The following is a 20,269-nucleotide window of genomic DNA, read 5'->3' as shown; positions in this document are numbered from 1 at the left end:
ATTTCCAAAAGATTTGGGTCCACTGGATCATGAACAGAGATAGAGAGATAAGGGGAATTTAAGTCTTTCAAGAGTTATAACACGATAGGGGATCTCTCCTAAACTTATTGCCACTAAGTCTTTTATGGGGAACTTATATACATCTTAGATACAATTTGATGGTTCTCTCTCTGCTCGATGGGAAAGGTTATACAGTTATGAGTTTATTGTTTTACAGTTTCAAAAGTTTATGTTTAATGTTTATAATTATTAAAATAAAAGGAAAACACATTAGAAAAGGGAGGGGAAGGAAGACTATAGATAATTTCGTTCCTACTTCAGGAAAATAAACAGGACCTCATATTTCCTACGCCTGAAGGCAACTTCAGTAGGTGGGAGCTTTTCCTAGGACTCTATGGACTTTCAGAGATTTCAGTAATGATGGAGATACATTGGGAAAGCCGGATGGATATACTAATTGCTGAGAGAAGTTGTTTCATCCTCCAACTCTTTTTAATGTTGTTTGAGACAGATATATGGAATTATAAAACTTTATTGAACATGATAAGAGGTCCTGAGACTGTAACAATGAATATAAATATGTTTATCTGAACTAGGGGAATGATGTATTAGCTATGTCTCTTGTCTTCCTTTCTGACAATAAAGATTATTTCAACTAAATTCAATGCACAAAGGTTGTTGATAAAGTGCAAAACTGGACTTGTCAAAATGTTTCTGTGTATCACTAGACAATTTTGACTAATTATATTATCTTGTGCAAGTGCAATACACTATGAAATGGCTACAGATACCATTTTATATGTACAGTATATATCAATAGTCTGCATTCAATAATCCTATATTCACCACTATTGTACAGTGCCTCAGTAGTGGGCGGGACAGATATTTAAATATGTAGATGAAAATGGAAATCACTACCACAACATTGAGAAATTATGAAATTGCCTTTTTAACATTTTTGTTTCATTTTGCATTTTGAGGATTTTAAAGTACCGATGGCCGCTTTTAACTCTTTGCTGCAGGCTCGCTTATTCATCACAGCTGCATTAATGGGGCCCAGAGTATTCACTGGTTAAGTTAGAGTTTATCAGTAAAAGTGACAATGGCAATACAGAACACAACATGTACAGTATATATGTCTTTCTAACAATATAACAGCAAACAATGCATTCTAAATTATAAAATAAAACACTTACTTTGCTGTGGCTCAACATGATTATCCTTACTAACACAACATTAATATGGGCACCCAGTGACTCATCATGGTAGATTTCATTAACCTGGAAAGAGATTAAATATTTTAGAATGATGGTATGTCTCATTTCAATTAAAGGGACAGTCTACACCCTTTCTATATCATGCAGCAGGAACAGTAAAAACGATATTTTAAAATGAATATTGTTTCTGGTCACTTTAAAATGGCTGCCAAGCTCAGCCCACTGATGACATCATGATTTGGGCTGCATCTATGCACTCTGCTGTATAGCATTGACAGTCTGTTGAATGCAATCAGTGAGTCTTTTGCAACTAGTGAAGCCTTTAATGTAGCCCAGATCATGATGTCATCAGTGGGCAGAGTATGGCAGCCATTTCAAAGTGACCAGAAACAAAAGTCATTTTAAAATAACTTTTTTTTCTGTTACTGCTGCATGATATAGAAAGGTATGCAGGAGGATATTTGCAGCTTAATCTAAAGTAAGACTTTAAGATGACCTAGGTGTAGACTGTCCCTTTAACTATTAAATATAACAATTTGTGTAAGCTGTTTCATTCACAAATAACCCCCCCCCCCCCCGGATATAACACATTTCCACTTTATTAATAAAGTTTAATATAAATAAATCAATATTAGCAACGTCTTTAAATCTGCATAGTATTTTACTTTATTTAATGCTAATATCTAACAAAACAACATGTTAGGGCAATACAAAATTAAATATTTTGAGACAGCTTTGATTTATTGGACAATAGCTTGCAGGTAACTCTGCAAATTGTATTAAACACATACGGCCAGATTACGATTTTTGCAGTATGAGGGGTGCGGTGTTAACTTGCATGTTATTGTCACCGCTCACTTACGTACAGCGCTGGTATTACAGGTTTTTCTAAACCCGGCGTTAAAAGGCAAGAAGTGAGCGTAGAGCAAAATTGAGCTCCATACCGCACTCCAATACCAGCGCTGCTTAATTCAGCGGTGAGCTGGTTGTACATGCTCGTGCATGATTTCCCCATAGACATCAATGGGGAGAGCCGGCTGAAAAAAAGCGTAACACCTGCAATAAAGCAGCGTAAATCTCATCAACGCAGCCCCATTCATTCCTATGGGGAAACACATTTATGTTTACACCTAACACCCTAACATGAACCCCGAGTCTAAACACCCCTAATCTTACACTTATTAACCGCTAATCTGCCGTCCCCGATATCGCCAACACCTGCATTATACTTATTAACCCCTAATCTGCCACTCTGGATTTCGCCGCCACCTATATTATACTTATGAACCCTAATCTGCTGCCCCCAACTTTGCCGACACCTACATTATATTTATTATCCCCTAATCTGCTGCCCACAACATTGCCGACACCTACATAATGTTATTAACCCCTAATCTGCCTCCCCCAATGTCGCCGCCACTATAATAAACATATTAACCCCTAAATTCCATACTCCCGCATCGCAAACACTAGTTAAATATTATTAACCCCTAATCTGCCGCCCCTAACATCGCCGCCACCTACCTACATTTATTAACCCCTAATCTGCAGCCCCCAACGTCGCTGCCACTATATTATATTTATTAACCCCTAAATCTAAGTCTAGCCCTAACCCTAACACCTCCTAACTTAAATATAATTTAAATAAATCTAAATACAAATTCCTATCATTACCTAAATAATTCCTATTTGAAACTAAATACTTACCTATAAAATAAACCCTAAACTAGCTACAATATAACTAATAGTTACATTGTATCTAGCTTAGGGTTTATTTTTATTTTACAGGCAAGTTTGTATTTATTTTAACTAGGTTGAATAGTTACTAAATAGTTATTAACTATTTAATAACTACCCAGCTAAAATAAATACAAATTGACCTGTAAAATAAAACCTAACCTAAGTTACACTAACACCACACTACAATTAAATAAATTACCTACATTAAATACAATTAACTAGATTAAATAAAATTAGCTAAATTACAAAAACAAACACTAAATTACAGAAAATAAAAAACTCTTTAAACTAATTACACCTAATCTAATAGCCCTATTAAAATAAAAAAAAGCCCACCCAAAATAAAAAAACCTAGCCTAAACTAAACTACCAATAGCCCTTAAAAGGGCCTTTTGCGGGGCATTGCCCCAAAGAAATACAAACAACCCCCCCAACAGTAAAACCCACCACACACACAACCAACCCCCCAAATAAAACCCTAACTAAAAAACCTAAGCTCCCCATTGCCCTGAAAAGGGCATTTGGATGGGCATTGCCCTTAAAAGGGCATTTAGCTCTATTGCAGCCCAAGGTCCTAACCTAAAAAAAAAAACACCCAATACACCCTTAAAACTCCTAACACTAACCCACGAAGATCCACTTAGCCTAAACTAAACTACCAATAGCCCTTAAAAGGGCCTTTTGCGGGCATTGCCCCAAAGAAATCAGCTCTTTTACCTGTAAAAAATACAAACAAGCCCCCCAACATTAAAACCCACCACCTACACAACCAACCCCCCAAATAAAACCGTAACTAAAAAAACCTAAGCTCCCCATTGCCCTGTAAAGGGCATTTGGATGGGCATTGCCCTTAAAAGGACATTTAGCTCTATTGCAGCCCAAAGCCCTAACCTAAAAAAACCCCACCCAATACACCCTTAAAAAATCCTAACACTAACCCCCGCAGATCCACTTACCGGGAGAAGTCTTCATCCAAGCGGCAAGATGTCCTCAACGAAGCCGGCAGAAGTGGTCCTCCAGAAGGGAAAAAGTGGTCCTCCAGATGGGCAGTGGAGCATCCTCTTCTTCCGATATCTTCTTGCTGAATAAAGGTTCCTTTAAATGATGTCATCCAAGATGGCATCCCCTCAATTCCGATTGGCTGATAGAATTCTATCAGCCAATCGGAATTATGTTTGAAAAAATCCTATTGGCTGATCCAATCAGCCAATAGGATTGAGCTCACATTCTATTGGCTGATTGGAACAGCCAATAGAATGCAAGCTCAATCCTATTGGCTGATTGCATCAGCCAATAGGACTTTTTCAACCTTAATTCCGATTGGCTGATAGAATTCTATCAGCCAATCGGAATCTAAGGGACGCCATCTTGGATTACATCATTTAAAGGAACCTTCATTCAGCAAGAAGACGTCGGAAAAAGAGGATGCTCCGCGCCGGATGTCTTGAAGATGGACCCGCTCCGCGCTGGATGGATGAAGATAGAAGATGGCGTCTGGGTGAAGATTTCTGCCCATCTGGAGGACCACTTCTGCCCATCTGGAGGACCACTTCTGCTGGCTTCGTTGAGGACATCTTGCAGCTTGGATGAAGACTTCTCCCGGTAAGTGGATCTGCGGGGGTTAGTGTTAGGATTTTTTAAGGGTGTATTGGGTGGGGTTTTTTTAGGTTAGGGCTTTGGGCTGCAATAGAGCTAAATGTCCTTTTAAGGGCAATGCCCATCCAAATGCCCTTTACAGGGCAATGGGGAGCTTAGGTTTTTTTAGTTACGGTTTTATTTGGGGGGTTGGTTGTGTAGGTGGTGGGTTTTAATGTTGGGGGGCTTGTTTGTATTTTTTACAGGTAAAAGAGCTGATTTCTTTGGGGCAATGCCCGCAAAAGGCCCTTTTAAGGGCTATTGGTAGTTTAGTTTAGGCTAGAGTTTTTTTTTTTATTTTGGGTGGGCTTTTTATTTTGATAGGGCTATTAGATTAGGTGTAATTATTTTAAAGATCTTGTAATTTATTTTTTATTTTCTGTAATTTAGTGGGGTTTTTTTTTGTAATTTAGCTAATTGTTTTGAATTTAGTTAATTGCATTTAATTTAGGGAATTTATTTAATTCTAGTGAAGTGATAGGTGTTAGTGTAACTTAGGTTAGGTTTTATTTTACAGGTCAATTTGCATTTATTTTAGCTAGGTAGTTATTAAATAGTTAATAACTATTTAGTAACTATTCTATCTAGTTAGGTGTTAGTGTAACTTACGTTAGGTTTTATTTTACAGGTCAATTTGCATTTATTTTAGCTAGGTAGTTATTAAATAGTTAATAACTATTTAGTAACTATTCTACCTAGTTAAAATAAATACAAACTTGCCTGTACAATAAAAATAAACCCGAAGCTAGCTACAATGTAACTATTAGTTATATTGTAGCTATCTTAGGGTTTATTTTATAGGTAAGTATTTAGTTTTAAATAGGAATTATTTAGTTATTAATAGTAAGTTTTATTTATATTTGTTTTAATTATATTTAAGTTAGGGGTTGTTAGGGTTAGACTTAGGGGTTAATAAATTTAATATAGTGGCGGCGACATTGGGGCGGCAGATTAGGGGAAAATAAATTTAGGTAGGTGGTGGCGATGTTAGGGACAGCAGATTAGGGGTTAATAATTTAAATTTAGTGTTTGCGATGCGGGAGGGCCTCGGTTTAGGGGTTAATAGGTAGTTTATGGGTGTTAGTGTACTTTTTAGCACTTTAGTTATGAGTTTTATGCTACAGCGTTGTAGTGTAAAACTCATAACTACTGACTTTAGAATGCGTTACGAATCTTGACGGGGTAGGCTGTACTGCTCACTTTTTGGCCTCCCAGGACAAGCTCCTAATACCGTTGCTATGGAAGTCCCATAGAAAAAAAGACTATGCGGAATTTGCATAAGTTGATTTGTGGTAAGGCCAAAAAAGTGTGCGGGACAGCTGTACCTACAAGAGTGATAATTGCAGCGGTAGTGAAAAAGCAGCGTTATGAGGCTTAATGCTGCTTTTTTACTTATAACGCAAGACTCGTAATCTAGCCGATAGGTAATATACTCTCAAAACATGCACTAGATGATGATAGATAGATAGATAGATAGATAGAGATGATAGACACGTAAAATGCATCAGAGTAAAAATTACAGGATTCTATTATTACTCCTTTATGCTCCTTTAACTGTTCTATAACTTTGAATAAATAGGCTCAGACAATTCTCTATTCACTTGCTAAGAACATAATTATCTGGCCAGTAAACGGGCAGATGGCATTCTGCATTAATTTATCTAAGCTCTCAAGAAAAACTCCTTTTTTTCTTTTAAATTTAGTTTTGTTTTTCTTTTAACAGAGAACCATATTCTTCTGCTATTTTGCAAGAAATAGCAAGAAAAGCCAAAAAGTCACAGCTTAGATTTGTTTTCTTCTAACAGTGCACGTATTTGGTAATATATGCTGCAAGACCAGAGAATAGCGTGTTTTTCTTAATTCGTTTAACTTTGAATTCTCAGCAATAGGCAATGCTCTGGACTAGGAAACATTAAGAGACCCACTAATTCCCCTCTCTCTCGTTACCGCTCCCCTTACAAGCTTTTGGTGTTTACTATGGATAAATTACAATATTTTCTGTCTTTTTATAAATGAAAAGTTTAGCTAAAATTTTATCATGGAACGTGGGGGGTATAACGTCACCCATTAAAAGGAAGAGAATAATATATCAGCTTTAAAAATCCGATCCGGACATACATCTGAATGATTATGAGAGTGCTAATTTAAAGCTGGGTTGGGTCGGTGAGGTGGTAGCAGTTCCGGCAGTTGGCAGGAAAAGAGGAGTGGCCTGTCTTTTCAATAAAAAATGAAATTATGAGATTAAATCTCAGATTATAGATAAAGAGGGCAGGTATCTAATTCTTAATGTGTGTATTCAGGAACAAAATTTTACTCTCTGTAATATTTACGCCCCGAACAAACACTGTCCTACTTTCTGGAAGAATCTCTTCTCTAAACTAATTGATTTAATAGATTTTGAACTAATAGTTGGAGGTGACTAATTGTAACTAATTGTGTATTTAATCCATATTTGGACCGTTTTAAATGCTCCCAAACAAATAGATGTCGAAGAGAAATAGAAGACTTAGTGAAATTCGCCAAAAGTCTGAAATTGAAAGATATTTGGAGACTGCAGCACCCAGATGATAGAGCTTTCACATGCGAATCCAAAGCGCACAAAATCTTTTCAAGGATTGATATGTTTTTAATCAGTGAATCACTTTTGGGGACTGAGTTGGTGACAAACATTGACAATATTGTGATCTCAGATCATGCTATAATATCATTAACAATTAGGCAGTATGATGTTAAGCAGGAGGATAGGGCGGGGTTTTATTTTCCTTCGTTTCTTATTTCTAATATTAAATTTAGGAATTGGATGCCGTCTAAATGGTGGGAATTTATGTATTTTAATATAAACTATCTTCCAAAAATTTTAATTTTCTGGGAGTCGGCAAAGGCCTTTTTCAGAGGCCAGATCAAGGCTTATATGATTGTAAGAAGAAAGACCATAGTTAAAGGGAAACTCAATTAGCTAACCAGCTAAAAAACAAGTTTGCAAGGTACTTAGAAAATTCAAAAAAGTTGATTTGGTCCAATTATCAGAGAACAAAATTAGAGAGAGAAGTCTTTCTAAACCAACAAATGTCAAAATCAGATATTGAGAACCATGCAAGATTTAAAAGATTTTCCCCAAAACTAGCCAAATCATTAGCTAATCTGGTTAAAAGTAGAAGGAGGAACAATTTTTTTGGGGCCATTAAGGTTAATGAAAAAAGATTTACCTCTCCTAAAGATATAGTAGCACAATTTCACAGGTTTTTTTCAGACTTTATAAGTTGCTAATAATGTTGAGCGGGAGGCTAAAGAAAATTTTTGGAAGAGTATCTCTATTCCTAGGATTAAGGATGAGCAGCTTTAATTTTTAAATAAGGAGATATCGAAGGAGGAAATTGCATCAGTAATAAAGAATTCCTTAAATGGTAAAGCCCCAGGCCCAGACTCAATTCCAATAGAATTTTATAAGCTATTACAGGAGGATGTCGCCCAGATCTTTGAAAAACTCTATAATAGCTATTTTATTGATAACATTAAACCCTCTAAATATTTCTCAGCTGCGAACATTACACTAATACATAAGAAGGATAAGGACATAGAATCTATGGACTCCTATCGTCCAATCTCCTCACTTAATGTGGATTAAGAAATTACTGCCAGTATTATGGCAAATAGACTCAAAAGAATTATAGGGGGAATTATACATACGGATCAAACTGGCTTCATGCCAGGTAGGTCATCGCAGAAAAATATTAGAACTACTATGTTCCTAATAGAATAGGCATTAAGGGGGAGGAGTAATAAGTCAAATATTTACTCGGACTTTGCCCTATTAACGGTCGATGCTGAAAAGGCATTCAACTCCATTATATGGGATCACCTTTATACAGCTTTGAATAGTTTTGGGATAGTAGGAAACTTTTTTAATTATATTAAATTAATTTATCAAGACCCTTTTTCCTACTTAAATATTAATGGCTTGAGCTCCCCACCCTTAATTCTTCAGAAAGGAACAAGACAGGGATGCCCGCTATAACCATTACTGTTCAATATATCACTAGAATCGCTGGCAATTAGCTGCAGGGATTAACTAGAAGGAATTCTACCTGGTGGAAAGAGAATCATACTCTCTATATACATGGATGACATCCTTTTTTATATATGTAATTCTAGGGTAAATATACCACATATCATTGAAATAATTGGTGAATTTAGTAAATTTTCTGGTTACAAAATTAACCTAAATAAGTCTGAGATTTTGTGGATCCTTAAAAAAAGAACAGTATGCTTGAGAATCCATTTAGAAAAGCAACAGGGAATATTAAATACCTGGGGATCACTGTATCAAAGAACCCAGCTGATTGCTACAGTCTAAATTATGCACCCATATGGCAGAAATGTGAGGATTGTTTAAAAAAACTGGGCTAAGTTACCACTCTCTCTTTTGGCAAAAGTATTTCTTATCAAGATGGTGCTCTTTCCAAAAATCTTATTCTTGATGCAAAATATTCCAGTATTTATTGTGGCAAGAGACCTTCAGAAATTTAACTTTCAATGTAGACAATTTTTTTGTGGTAGAGGGAAGCCGCATATAGAACTTAAGAACTTATCGCATTTGAGAAGTGATGGGGGGCTGGCCCTCCCCAATTTAAAAGTGTATAACTGGGTATGTTTAGCCAAAATTGCGTTAGATTGGATAACAGGCGCAGAATATCTAACCAATTATCAAAATGAGGAATTGGCGTTATCCCCTATTTCCCTTAGAGTGCTGTTACATGCTTCAGTAGTGAGGCCCGCTAAGAAAAATAATTTTGGATACACAATTCACAATATAATTATAGCGTGGAAGAAAGTATGTCAAGCCCTACAAATAGATTTTAAAATTTCACAATATCTACCTATAAGAGGGAATCCTGATTTCATAAGTGGAATAGAATCATATGTATTTTGTGAGTGGGAAAAGAAGGGTTTAATAGGGATTAGTCAATTAATTGACCCACAGTATAAAACCGTCAAACCTTATGACGTCTTGATGAAATAATTCAAGTTGGAAAAAACACAATTTTTTGCCTATTTACAAGTTAGACACTATATTGATACTAATAAACTAACAGAGTTTAGTCCAAAGAATTTGAGAAATATAGATTCAATGATTAATATCTACCGGTCAGGGAATCATTCCATGGGCGCCATGTACTAAGGCGTCAATTTTTTCGCACAGACCGTATCGAAATAACCCGCCGGCATTCGCACCATGCAGATGGCACTTCGTTACATGAATGTACTAAAAACCAAGCCGTAAAATTTCGCGTCTATTGTGTGTCGAAGACAATCGGATTATTGATAACTTTGAAGCTTCGTTCGGCGCGAAAGAGCAAAGTTAAGAAGCAGTCTGCGACCTGATTGGTTTAGTTCTTTACCCACGTGACGATCTAGGTGTCATAATCGTCAGACAAGCGGCAATTATAACGCTAGACACAGCTTGGAATGAACCGGTGGCAAAAAAGTGTAAGGCTGCCAACAGTTTTAATAGTCCGGGTATGGCTTGTGAACGCGCTGTCATAGGTTCCAGGTATTCTGCTATTTCATAGTAAAGTTCCATAATAGCTTCTCTGTCCAAACGGAATCTCTGGATAATCTCTCGATCAGAAATGCTTTCCAAACCCATACATGGAAGGAAAACTCTAGGGACTCTGATTCTTCTACCTCTCCTTCTTTGCAAGTTGTCAACCGGTGCCTGTATAGCCCTTCTTCCTCGTAATTGAATTAATCGGAAAAGAAACATGTGTAAAAGTGTCTCCATCTTCATTCAGTGATCCAAAAACCAATAATGCTACAATAGTAGTCTAGTCCTTTCACTTAAGTACTTCTACCTGGCGTCAGGTTGAGACGCCCTATAGTTTTCTATTGTATTCGCTACCTAAATGGTCGCGAAGCAAATCACGCGAAGTTACAGTGAAAGTTGGAGCGGACGGATTAGTTGTAACATTCATAATTTCCGATTACAGCGAATTTACGTGCGATCGAACATGTAGTAAGTGGAAAAAGGCTTCGAACGATCAGTTGCGTAAAATTACGATCGCTGATGAAAATAGTGGTTTTTCGACCAGATCGCAGATTGGTACATACGAGAAGCAGATCGTGAGCGAATTTTGACGCGGAAATACAGACGGACGGTCACTTCGAAGCTTAGTACATGGCGCCCCATATCTTTTTTGTATAGGAGTATTATCTCCTTTGAAGCTAAAGGTAAAATTGAAGCTCTACATGCTAAGTGGTGTAGAGACCTTAGAAATATAAGCTTAGAGGACTTTAAGAGAAGTCTGATACTGATCACTGAATACTCCCAGGAAATCGCATTTAGAGAATCTCATATTAAATTATTGAACAGAGCCTATTTGACTCCGTTTTCTATGTCAAAATGGAAAAATTCTAAAAATACCAATTGTACAAGATGTAGTTCTCCTGAGGCTGACCTGGTTCATGCCTTTTATTCCTGCCCTAAAATTTATCAGTTTTGGTCCAAAGTAGAATATTGGCTTAATAAATTATTAATAAATAAAATTAATTTAAAAATAGAGCAGGTCATATTTCTTTAAAATTAGACATGTGCGATTCGTTTCGGATTAATTCGGAAAATTCAGTAAATTTGGAGATTTGGATCGATTCGAATTTCCGAATTAAAATACTTCCGAATCTACCGAATGAATCCGAATTAGCTGCCGTATCTACCGAATAAATCCGAATTAGCTCGGTAAATTCGGCATTCCCCCATAGGAAACAATGGGGCAGTTTTGGATGAAAAAAACCTAACACCTGCAAAAAAGCAGCGTTCAGCTCTTAACGCAGCCCCATTGTTTCCTATGGGGAAACACTAAGTCTGCACCTAACACCTTAACATCAACCCCGAATCTAAACACCCCTAATCTAACACTTATTAACCCCTAATCTGCCGTTCCCGCTATCGCAGACACATGCATTATCTTATTAACCCCTAATCTGCCGCTCCGGACACCGCCGCCACCTACATTATAGCTATGTACCCCTAATCTGCTGCCCCTAACATCGCTGACACCTACATAATATTTATTAACCCCTAATCTGCCCCCCCAACATCGCTGCAACCTAACTACAAGTATTAACCCCTAATCTGCCGACCGGACCTCGCCGCTACTATAATAAATGTATTAACCCCTAAACCGCCGCACTCTCGCCTCGCAAACCATATAATAAATAGTATTAACCCCTAATCTGCCCCCCCCCCCAACGTCGCTGCAACCTAACTACAAGCATTAACCCCTAATCTGTCGACCGGACACCGCCGCCACCTACATTATAGCTATGAACCCCTAATCTGCTGTCCCTAACATCGCCAACCCCTATATTATATTTATTAACCCCTAATTTGCCCCCCCAATGTCACCACACCCTAACTACAAGCATTAATCCCTAATCTGCCGACCGGACATCGCCGCCACTATAATAAATGTATTAACCCCTAAACCGCCGCACTCCCGCCTCGCAAACACTATAATACATTTTATTAACCCCTAATCTGCCCTCCCTAACATCGCTGCCACCTACTTACAATTATTGACCCCTAATCTCCCGCCCCCAACGTCGCCGCTACTATAATAAAGTTATTAACCCCTAAACCTAAATCTAACCCTAACCCTAACACCCCCCTAAGTTAAATATAATTTTAATAAAACAAAATAAATTTACTATAATTAAATAAATTAATCCTATTTAAAACTAAATACTTACCTGTAAAATAAACCCTAATATAGCTACAATATAACTAATAGTTACATTGTAGCTATTTTAGGATTTATATTTATTTTACAGGCAACTTTGTATTTATTTTAACTAGGTGCAATAGCTATTAAATAGTTATTTACTATTTAATAGCTACCTAGTTAAAATAATTACAAAATTACCTGTAAAATAAATCCTAACCTAAGTTACAATTAAACCTATGCTACACTATCAATAAATAAATTAAATAAATTAAATACAAATACCTACAAATAAAAACACTAACTAAAGTACAAAAAATAAAAAAAGAACTAAGTTACAAAAAATAAAAAAATAATTTACAAACATTATAAAAATATTACAACAATTTTAAGCTAATTACACCTGCTTTAAGCCCCCTAATAAAATAACAAAGCCCCCAAAATAAAAACATTCCCTACCCTATTTTAAAAGATACCAGCTCTATTACCTTACCAGACCTTAAAAGGGCCTTTTGCGGGGCATGCCCCAAAGAATTCTGCTCTTTTGCCTGTAAAATAAAAATACAACCCCCCCAACATTAAAACCCACCAACCACATACCCTTAATCTAACCCAAACCCCCCTTAAAAAAACCTAACACTACCCCCTGAAGATCTTCCTACCTTGAGTCGTCTTCACTCAGCCGAGCCGAATTCTTCATCCAATCCGGGTGATGTCTTCATCCAAGCGGGCACTGAAGAGGTCCATCATCCGGCTGAAGTCTTCATCCAAGCGGGGGCTGAAGAGGTCTTCCATCCGGCTGAAGTCTTCTATCAAGCGGCATCTTCAATCTTCTTTCTTCCGGCTCCATCTTCATCCCGCCGATGTGGAACATCCTTCCATCACGACAAACTCCCGAGGAAAGAAGGTTCCTTTAAATGACGTCATCCAAGATGGCGTCCCTCGAATTCCGATTGGCTGATAGGTAGGAAAAATCTGATTGGCTGATCAATCAGCCAATCAGATTGAGCTTGCATTCTTTTGGCTGTTCCGATCAGCCAATAGAATGCGAGCTCAATCTGATTGGCTAATTGGATCAGCCAATCGGATTGAACTTGAATCTGATTGGCTGATTCCATCAGCCAATCAGATTATTCCTACCTTAATTCCGATTGGCTGATAGAATCCTATCAGCCAATCGGAACTCGAGGGACGCCATCTTGGATGATGTAATTTAAAGGAACCTTCATTCATCGAGAGTTTGTCGTGGAGGAAGGATGTTCCATGTCGGCGGGATGCCGCTTGATAGAAGACTTCACTCGGATGGAAGACCTCTTCAGCCCCCGCTTGGATGAAGACTTCACCTGGATGATGGACCTCTTCAGCCCCTGCTTGGATGAAGACTTCAGCCGGATGATAGACCTCTTCAGCGCCACGCTTGGATGAAGACATTACCCGGATTGGATGAAGAATTCGGCTCAGCTGAGTGAAGACGACTCAAGGTAGGAAGATCTTCAGGGGGGTAGTGTTAGGTTTTTTTAAGGGGGGTTTGGGTTAGATTAGGGGTATGTGGGTGGTGGCTTTTAATGTTGGGGCGGTTGTATTTTTATTTTACAGGCAAAAGAGCAGAATTCTTTGGGGCATGCCCCGCAAAAGGCCCTTTTAAGGGCTGGTAAGGTAAAAGAGCTGGTAACTTTTTAATGTAGAATAGGGTAGGGAATTTTTTTTATTTTGGGGGGCTTTGTTATTTTATTAGGGGGCTTAGATTAGGTGTAAGTAGCTTAAAATTGTAATATTTTTATAATGTTTGTAAATTATTTTTATTTTTTTGTAACTTAGTTCTTTTTTTATTTTTTGTACTTTAGTTAGTGTATTTATTTGTATTTATTTGTAGGTATTTGTATTTAATTTATTTAATGATAGTGTAGTGTTAGGTTTAATTGTAACTTAGGTTAGGATTTATTTTACAGGTAATTTTGTAATTATTTTAACTAGGTAGCTATTAAATAGTAAATAACTATTTAATAGCTATTGTACCTAGTTAAAATAAATACAAAGTTGCCTGTAAAATAAATATAAATCCTAAAATAGCTACAATGTAACTATTAGTTATATTGTAGCTATATTAGGGTTTATTTTACAGGTAAGTATTTAGTTTTAAATAGGATTAATTTATTTAATTATAGTAAATTTATTTCGTTTTATTAAAATTATATTTAACAAATTCATTCGAATCCGAATAAATCCGAAACGAATTCATTCAAATTTTGCATCAATCCGAACTGGAATTTGAAAAATCCAAATGAATCTGAACCGAAACCGAACCAATTTTTTTCGCCATGCACATATCTATTAATAATATGTTTCTGCAATTAGTGTATGATACTAAAGACCCGCTGATTTTTCTAGAGAAGAATTTAAAAAGGTGGATGATAAAATGGGAGAAGTTCTTACTTTCCCATGCGTGTGACGTACAAAGGCCCAGGCATTTCAACAGTTAACTCTGTTAAATAAACATCACATTTGGCAAAACGATAAACTAAAGGTGTGGGGGAGGAGTGGTGAGAGAGAGGAGATTATTATTATTATTATTATTATTATTATTATTTTTTTTTTTGGTTTGTTTGTTTGTCTGTCTGTTTGTTTTGTTTTACTTCTGTTGTCTGTATATATGGCTGCCTGGTTCTGTTTTATGTAGGTCTGTCTGTTGGTATATTTATTTTGTATGTGTGTATTGTCTAGGTGAAGAAACAGAAAAGAATCTAAAAGTACAAGGCTGGTTACATAGGGAGGATGACGGTGTTAAATCAGGTCTTAAAGAAAAGACAATTTTAGGTTAACTAACCTTTGTTATGATAAGTCCCCCTCTCGAGTATATTATAGGGTTGTAATACTAGATAAGGTTAGTTTGTGAGGGGTTAGACAAGTTTAAAAGGTTGGGCAACTTGTCTTGATTTCTTAGAGTTTTCCCCCTATTGCTACATATTATAATTTATGTTTCAAATACACACCCTGCAAGGTGAAAGGTAAGCCCGATTGAGAGGCTGTTTATATGTCATGGTTTTAATTTATAATTTTTTTCACAGCAAATACCCTGCGAGGTTAAGTGCTTGAATTAAAGGTAAGTAATGGTGTAAAGGATTGATTTACCCTGCAAGGTGAAATGTAAGCCTATATGAAAGGTGTGTATTTATATTTACTTTTGGATTATAAATAAAAAAAATTGAAGAAAAAAAAAAAGAGACCCACTAATTCACTAATCATTTAGAATTATTTTATCAAATTTCATTTTAAGTTGTAGTTTAAAAATTGTTCCACCATTATTCTATGTAAAACGTTGTATACGGAAAAAAAAACAATAACAGAACTGGGCTAATACGGTTAAATTACAATCATTTTTTTTTATTTTTTTTAACCAATTTACCCACTTGTGCTTATTCAAGCAAATCATCAAAACCCTGGCCTTTTGGTGGCTCTTGAGATATAAGATACATATAACAACCCAAACATTCTGGAACTTTTCACATGTTTTTATTCTACTGAGAACCAATAATTTGGAAGTATGAAAAGTGTTGTCCAAATTTGGTCTATACTGAAAAATATATTTAGAAAGGTGAGCAATATTCCGAAAAAAACAAATCTATAAAAAAAAAATGTCCATCATGTAATATAAACCTGTATAGTTCTCATATAAGGTAAACACTTTAAGAGAGTAAATCTCACCCACTCTTCACACTGTACACACAAGATATGTGTAATAACCCATTCAAAATGCTTCTGTAGCTCCTACACCCTGCAAGCACCACCTACACCTACTCACAAAGTAAGTTATGTGTGCTGAATGCTTTCACTGTAAAGGCTTAGAAATGTTTTCCTTTCCAAGACCTTTGTGATACTCACATAACCAAAAGGACTTGCTGTCTGAATACTCCATACAAAACCTTGCACTTGCCAGATTTTAACAGTAACAACCATAGCAATACTTTTTGGATCACCAGAAATAAACAAAATATGTTATCCGGTCCTAAATCTGCTGCAGGAAATAGTCTCTCACCTAGATTTAGAGTTTTGCGTTAGAAGGGGTGCGTTAGCTACGCGTGTTTTTTTCCCCCCGCACCTTTTAAACAAAGCTGGTATTTAGAGTTCTCTGAAGGGCTGCGTTAGGCTACAAAAAGGGAGCGTACAGGCATATTTACCGCCACTTCAACTCTCAATACCAGCGTTGCTTACGGACGCGGCCAGCTTCAAAAACGTGCTTGTGCACGATTCCCCCATAGGAAACAATGGAGCAGTTTAAGCTGAAAAAAAACCTAACACCTGCAAAAAAGCAGCGTTCAGCTCCTAACGCAGCCCCATTGTTTCATATGGGGAAACACTTCCTAAGTCTGCACCCTAACATGTACCCTGAGTCTAAACACCCCTAACCTTACACTTATTAACCCCTAATCTGCCGCCCCCACTATCGCTGACCCCTGCATATTATTATTAACCCCTAATCTGCCGCTCCGTACACCGCCGCAACCTACATTATCCCTATGTACCCCTAATCTGCTGCCCCTAACATCGCCGACCCCTATATTATATTTATTACCCCCTAATCTGCCCCCCCCCAACATCGCCGCTACCTACCTACACTTCTTAACCCCTAATCTGCCGACCGGACCTCGCCGCCACTATAATAAATGTATTAACCCCTAAACCACCTCACTCCCACCTCAAAAACCCTATAATAAATAGTATTAACCCCTAATCTGCCCTCCCTAACATCGCCGACACCTAACTTCAAGTATTAACCCCTAATCTGCCGACTGGACCTCGCCGCTACTCTAATAAATGTATTAACCCCTAAAGCTAAGTCTAACCCTAACACTAACACCCCCCTAAGTTAAATATAATTTTTATCTAAGGAAATAAATTAAATCTTATTAAATAAATTAATCCTTTTTAAAACTAAATACTTACCTGTAAAATAAACAAATAATTATATTGTAGCTATTTTAGGATTTATATTTATTTTACAGGCAACTTTGTATTTATTTTAACTAGGTACAATAGCTATTAAATAGTTAATAACTATTTAATAGCTACCTAGTTAAAATAATTACAAAATTACCTGTAAAATAAATCCTAACCTAAGTTACAATTAAACCTAACACTACACTATCAATAAATTAATTAACTAAACTATCTACAATTATCTACAATTAAATCAACTAAACTAAATTACAAAAAAAACCAAACACTAAATTACAAAAAATAAAAAAAGATTACAAGAATTTTAAACTAATTACATCTACTCTAAGCCCTCTAAAAAAATAACAAAATAAAAAAATGCCCTACCCTATTCTAAAATAAAAAGTAAACAGCTCTTTTACCTTACCAGCCCTTAAAAGGGCCTTTTGCGGGGCATGCCCCAAAGAAAACAGCTCTTTTGCATTTAAATAAACATACAATACCCCCCAACATTACAACCCACCACCCACATACCCCTAATATAACCCACCCAAACCCCCCTTAAAAAACACTAAGCCCCTGAAGATCCCCCTACCTTGTCTTCATCACGCCGGATATCACCGATCCATCCAGAAGAGGGTCCGAAGTCTTCATCCTATCCGGCAAGAAGAGGTCCAGAAGAGGGTCCGAAGTCTTCATCCTATCCGGCAAGAAGAGGACATCTGGACCGGTAGACATCTTCATCCAGGCGGCATCTTCTATCTTCTTCCATCCGGCGCGGAGCGTGACCGTCTTGAAGCAGCCGACGCGGATCCATCCTCTTCTTCCGGCGACTCCCGACGAATGAAGGTTCCTTTAAGGGACGTCATCCAAGATGGCGTCCCTCAAATTCCGATTGGCTGATAGGATTCTATCAGCCAATCGGAATTAAGGTGGGAAAATCTGATTGGCTGATTGAATCAGCCAATCAGATTCAAGTTCAATCCGATTGGCTGATCCAATCAGCTAATCAGATTGAGCTCGCATTGTATTGGCTGTTCCGATCAGCCAATAGAAAATATAATGCATGAGAACTCTTGACAATGGAATGTTAACTACATTTCTAAATTAGTTGTCATCTGGATAAATACTTTATTCATTCGAGTTGAAAACTGACAACATCCATAACGGATCATTCATATGAATTGCCCAGCTCATACCTTAAACCTCCTTCATATACGTTGCTGCTTATTTGTTGCGGCTCAAAATCCAAGCGGTTACGGCTCAATCAAAGCCCCAAAGGGAGTCAGCATGCCTGCTCCTCCCAGATTTACTATGAATTCTTCCGCTTGTCCGTCGTTGCAATCCAAACGAAGGAGAAAATAAGTATAATTGTATAAACTGCCCATATTCCTCCACCCTGTGACCTCTCTCTACGGCAACCGCAGCTCAATGCCTAGTAAACAGATTCCTCACTGCTCCGTAGCGAACACAAAGTCTTTATTTAATCCCTTAAAAAATTGGTTTATCATTTAATATATACAGGAATTGATTGTTGTTGTTAAAATGCCTAAATAAAAATAAGTTTGTTATATCGGTAAATTGAAGATAAATATCAAATGAGTAACTGTGTGTTAAAAAATATTTGTTGAGGATATCACAAAAATAATTATTGGTAGATGTGTCTTTTTATATGTAAGCATTTATAGGAATAATTTATTTGACACCTTTAATGAGGGGTAATAATAACTATACATATATGTATTGAATGATGTTCATAAACTTTTTATGATGCCGAGCTAGCAAACCTACGCCTAGATTATGAGTTTGGCGTTAGCCTTAAAAAGCAGCGTTGAGAGGTCCCAACGCTGCTTTTTAACGCCCGCTGGTATTACGAGTCAGGCAGGAATGGGTCTACCGCTCACTTTTCTTCCGCGACTCGAGGCTATTGCAAATCCCCTTACGTCAATTGCGTATCCTATCTTTTTAATGGGATTTGCCTAACGCCGGTATTACGAGTCTTAGAAGAAGTGAGCGGTAGACCCTCTCCTGTCCAGACTCCTACCGCATTTAAAAGTCAGTAGTTAAGAGTTTTATGGGAACATAAAGCTCTTAACTAAAGTGCTACAAAGTACACTAACACCCATAAACTACCTATTAACCCCTAAACCGAGGCCCCCCACACATCGCAAACAGTATAATAAAATGTTTTAACCCCTAATCTGCCGACCGGACATCGCCGCCACCTACATTATACCTATGAACCTCTAATCTGCTGCCCCTAACATCGCCCACACCTACATTATATTTATTAACCCCTAATCTGCCAACCGAACATCGCCGCCACTTTAATAAATGTATTAACCACTAAACCGCCGCACTCCCGCCTTGCAAACACTAGTTAATTTTTATTAACCCCTAATCTGCCTGCCCTAACATCGCCGACACCTACTTAAATTTATTAACCCCTAATCTGCCACCCCAAATGTCGCCGCTACTATATTAAAGGTATTAACCACTAAACCTAAGTCTAAACCTAACCCTATTCCCCCTAACTTAAATATAATTTAAATTAAACAAAATAAATTTAGTAAAATAAAATAAATTATTCCTATTTAAAACTAAATATTTACCAATAAAATAAACCCTAAGCTAGCTACAATATAAATAATAGTTACATTGTAGCTAGCTTAGGATTTATATTTATTTCACAGGCATTTATTTTAACTAGGTACAATAGTTATTAAACAGTTATTAACTATTTAATAACTACCTAGCTAAAATAAGTACAAAATGACCTCTAAAATAAATCCTAACCTAAGTTACAATTACATCTAACACTACACTATCATTAAATAAATTAACTAAACTACCTACAATTAATTACAATTAAATTCAATAAACTAAATTACGAAAAAAACAAACACTAAATTACAGGGGGGAAAAAATTACAAGAAGTTTAAACTAATTATGCCTAATCTAAGACCCTTAATAAAATAAAAAAGCCCCCCAAAATAATAAAATGCCCTACCCTATACTAAATTAAAA

The 20,269-nt window shown here is 36.8% G+C and overlaps 1 protein-coding gene across 1 annotated transcript in view; it reads right to left on the bottom strand.

Moving 5' to 3' along the window:
* LOC128663085 (A disintegrin and metalloproteinase with thrombospondin motifs 2-like) overlaps nucleotides 1-20,269 on the bottom strand; it is a 914,348-nt gene that overhangs the window by 352,407 nt on the left and 541,672 nt on the right. Inside the window, exon 5 of the mRNA XM_053717234.1 lies at nucleotides 1,197-1,280. Within this exon, the coding sequence (XP_053573209.1) occupies nucleotides 1,197-1,280 (84 nt within the window). The remainder of the gene's footprint in view (nucleotides 1-1,196; nucleotides 1,281-20,269) is intronic.

The sequence above is a fragment of the Bombina bombina genome, chromosome 6 (genome assembly GCF_027579735.1).
Source record: "Bombina bombina isolate aBomBom1 chromosome 6, aBomBom1.pri, whole genome shotgun sequence".
Lineage (NCBI taxonomy): Eukaryota > Metazoa > Chordata > Amphibia > Anura > Bombinatoridae > Bombina > Bombina bombina.
The sequence above is the reverse complement of the archived record's forward strand: the minus strand, read 5'-3'. Positions and strand labels throughout refer to the sequence as shown.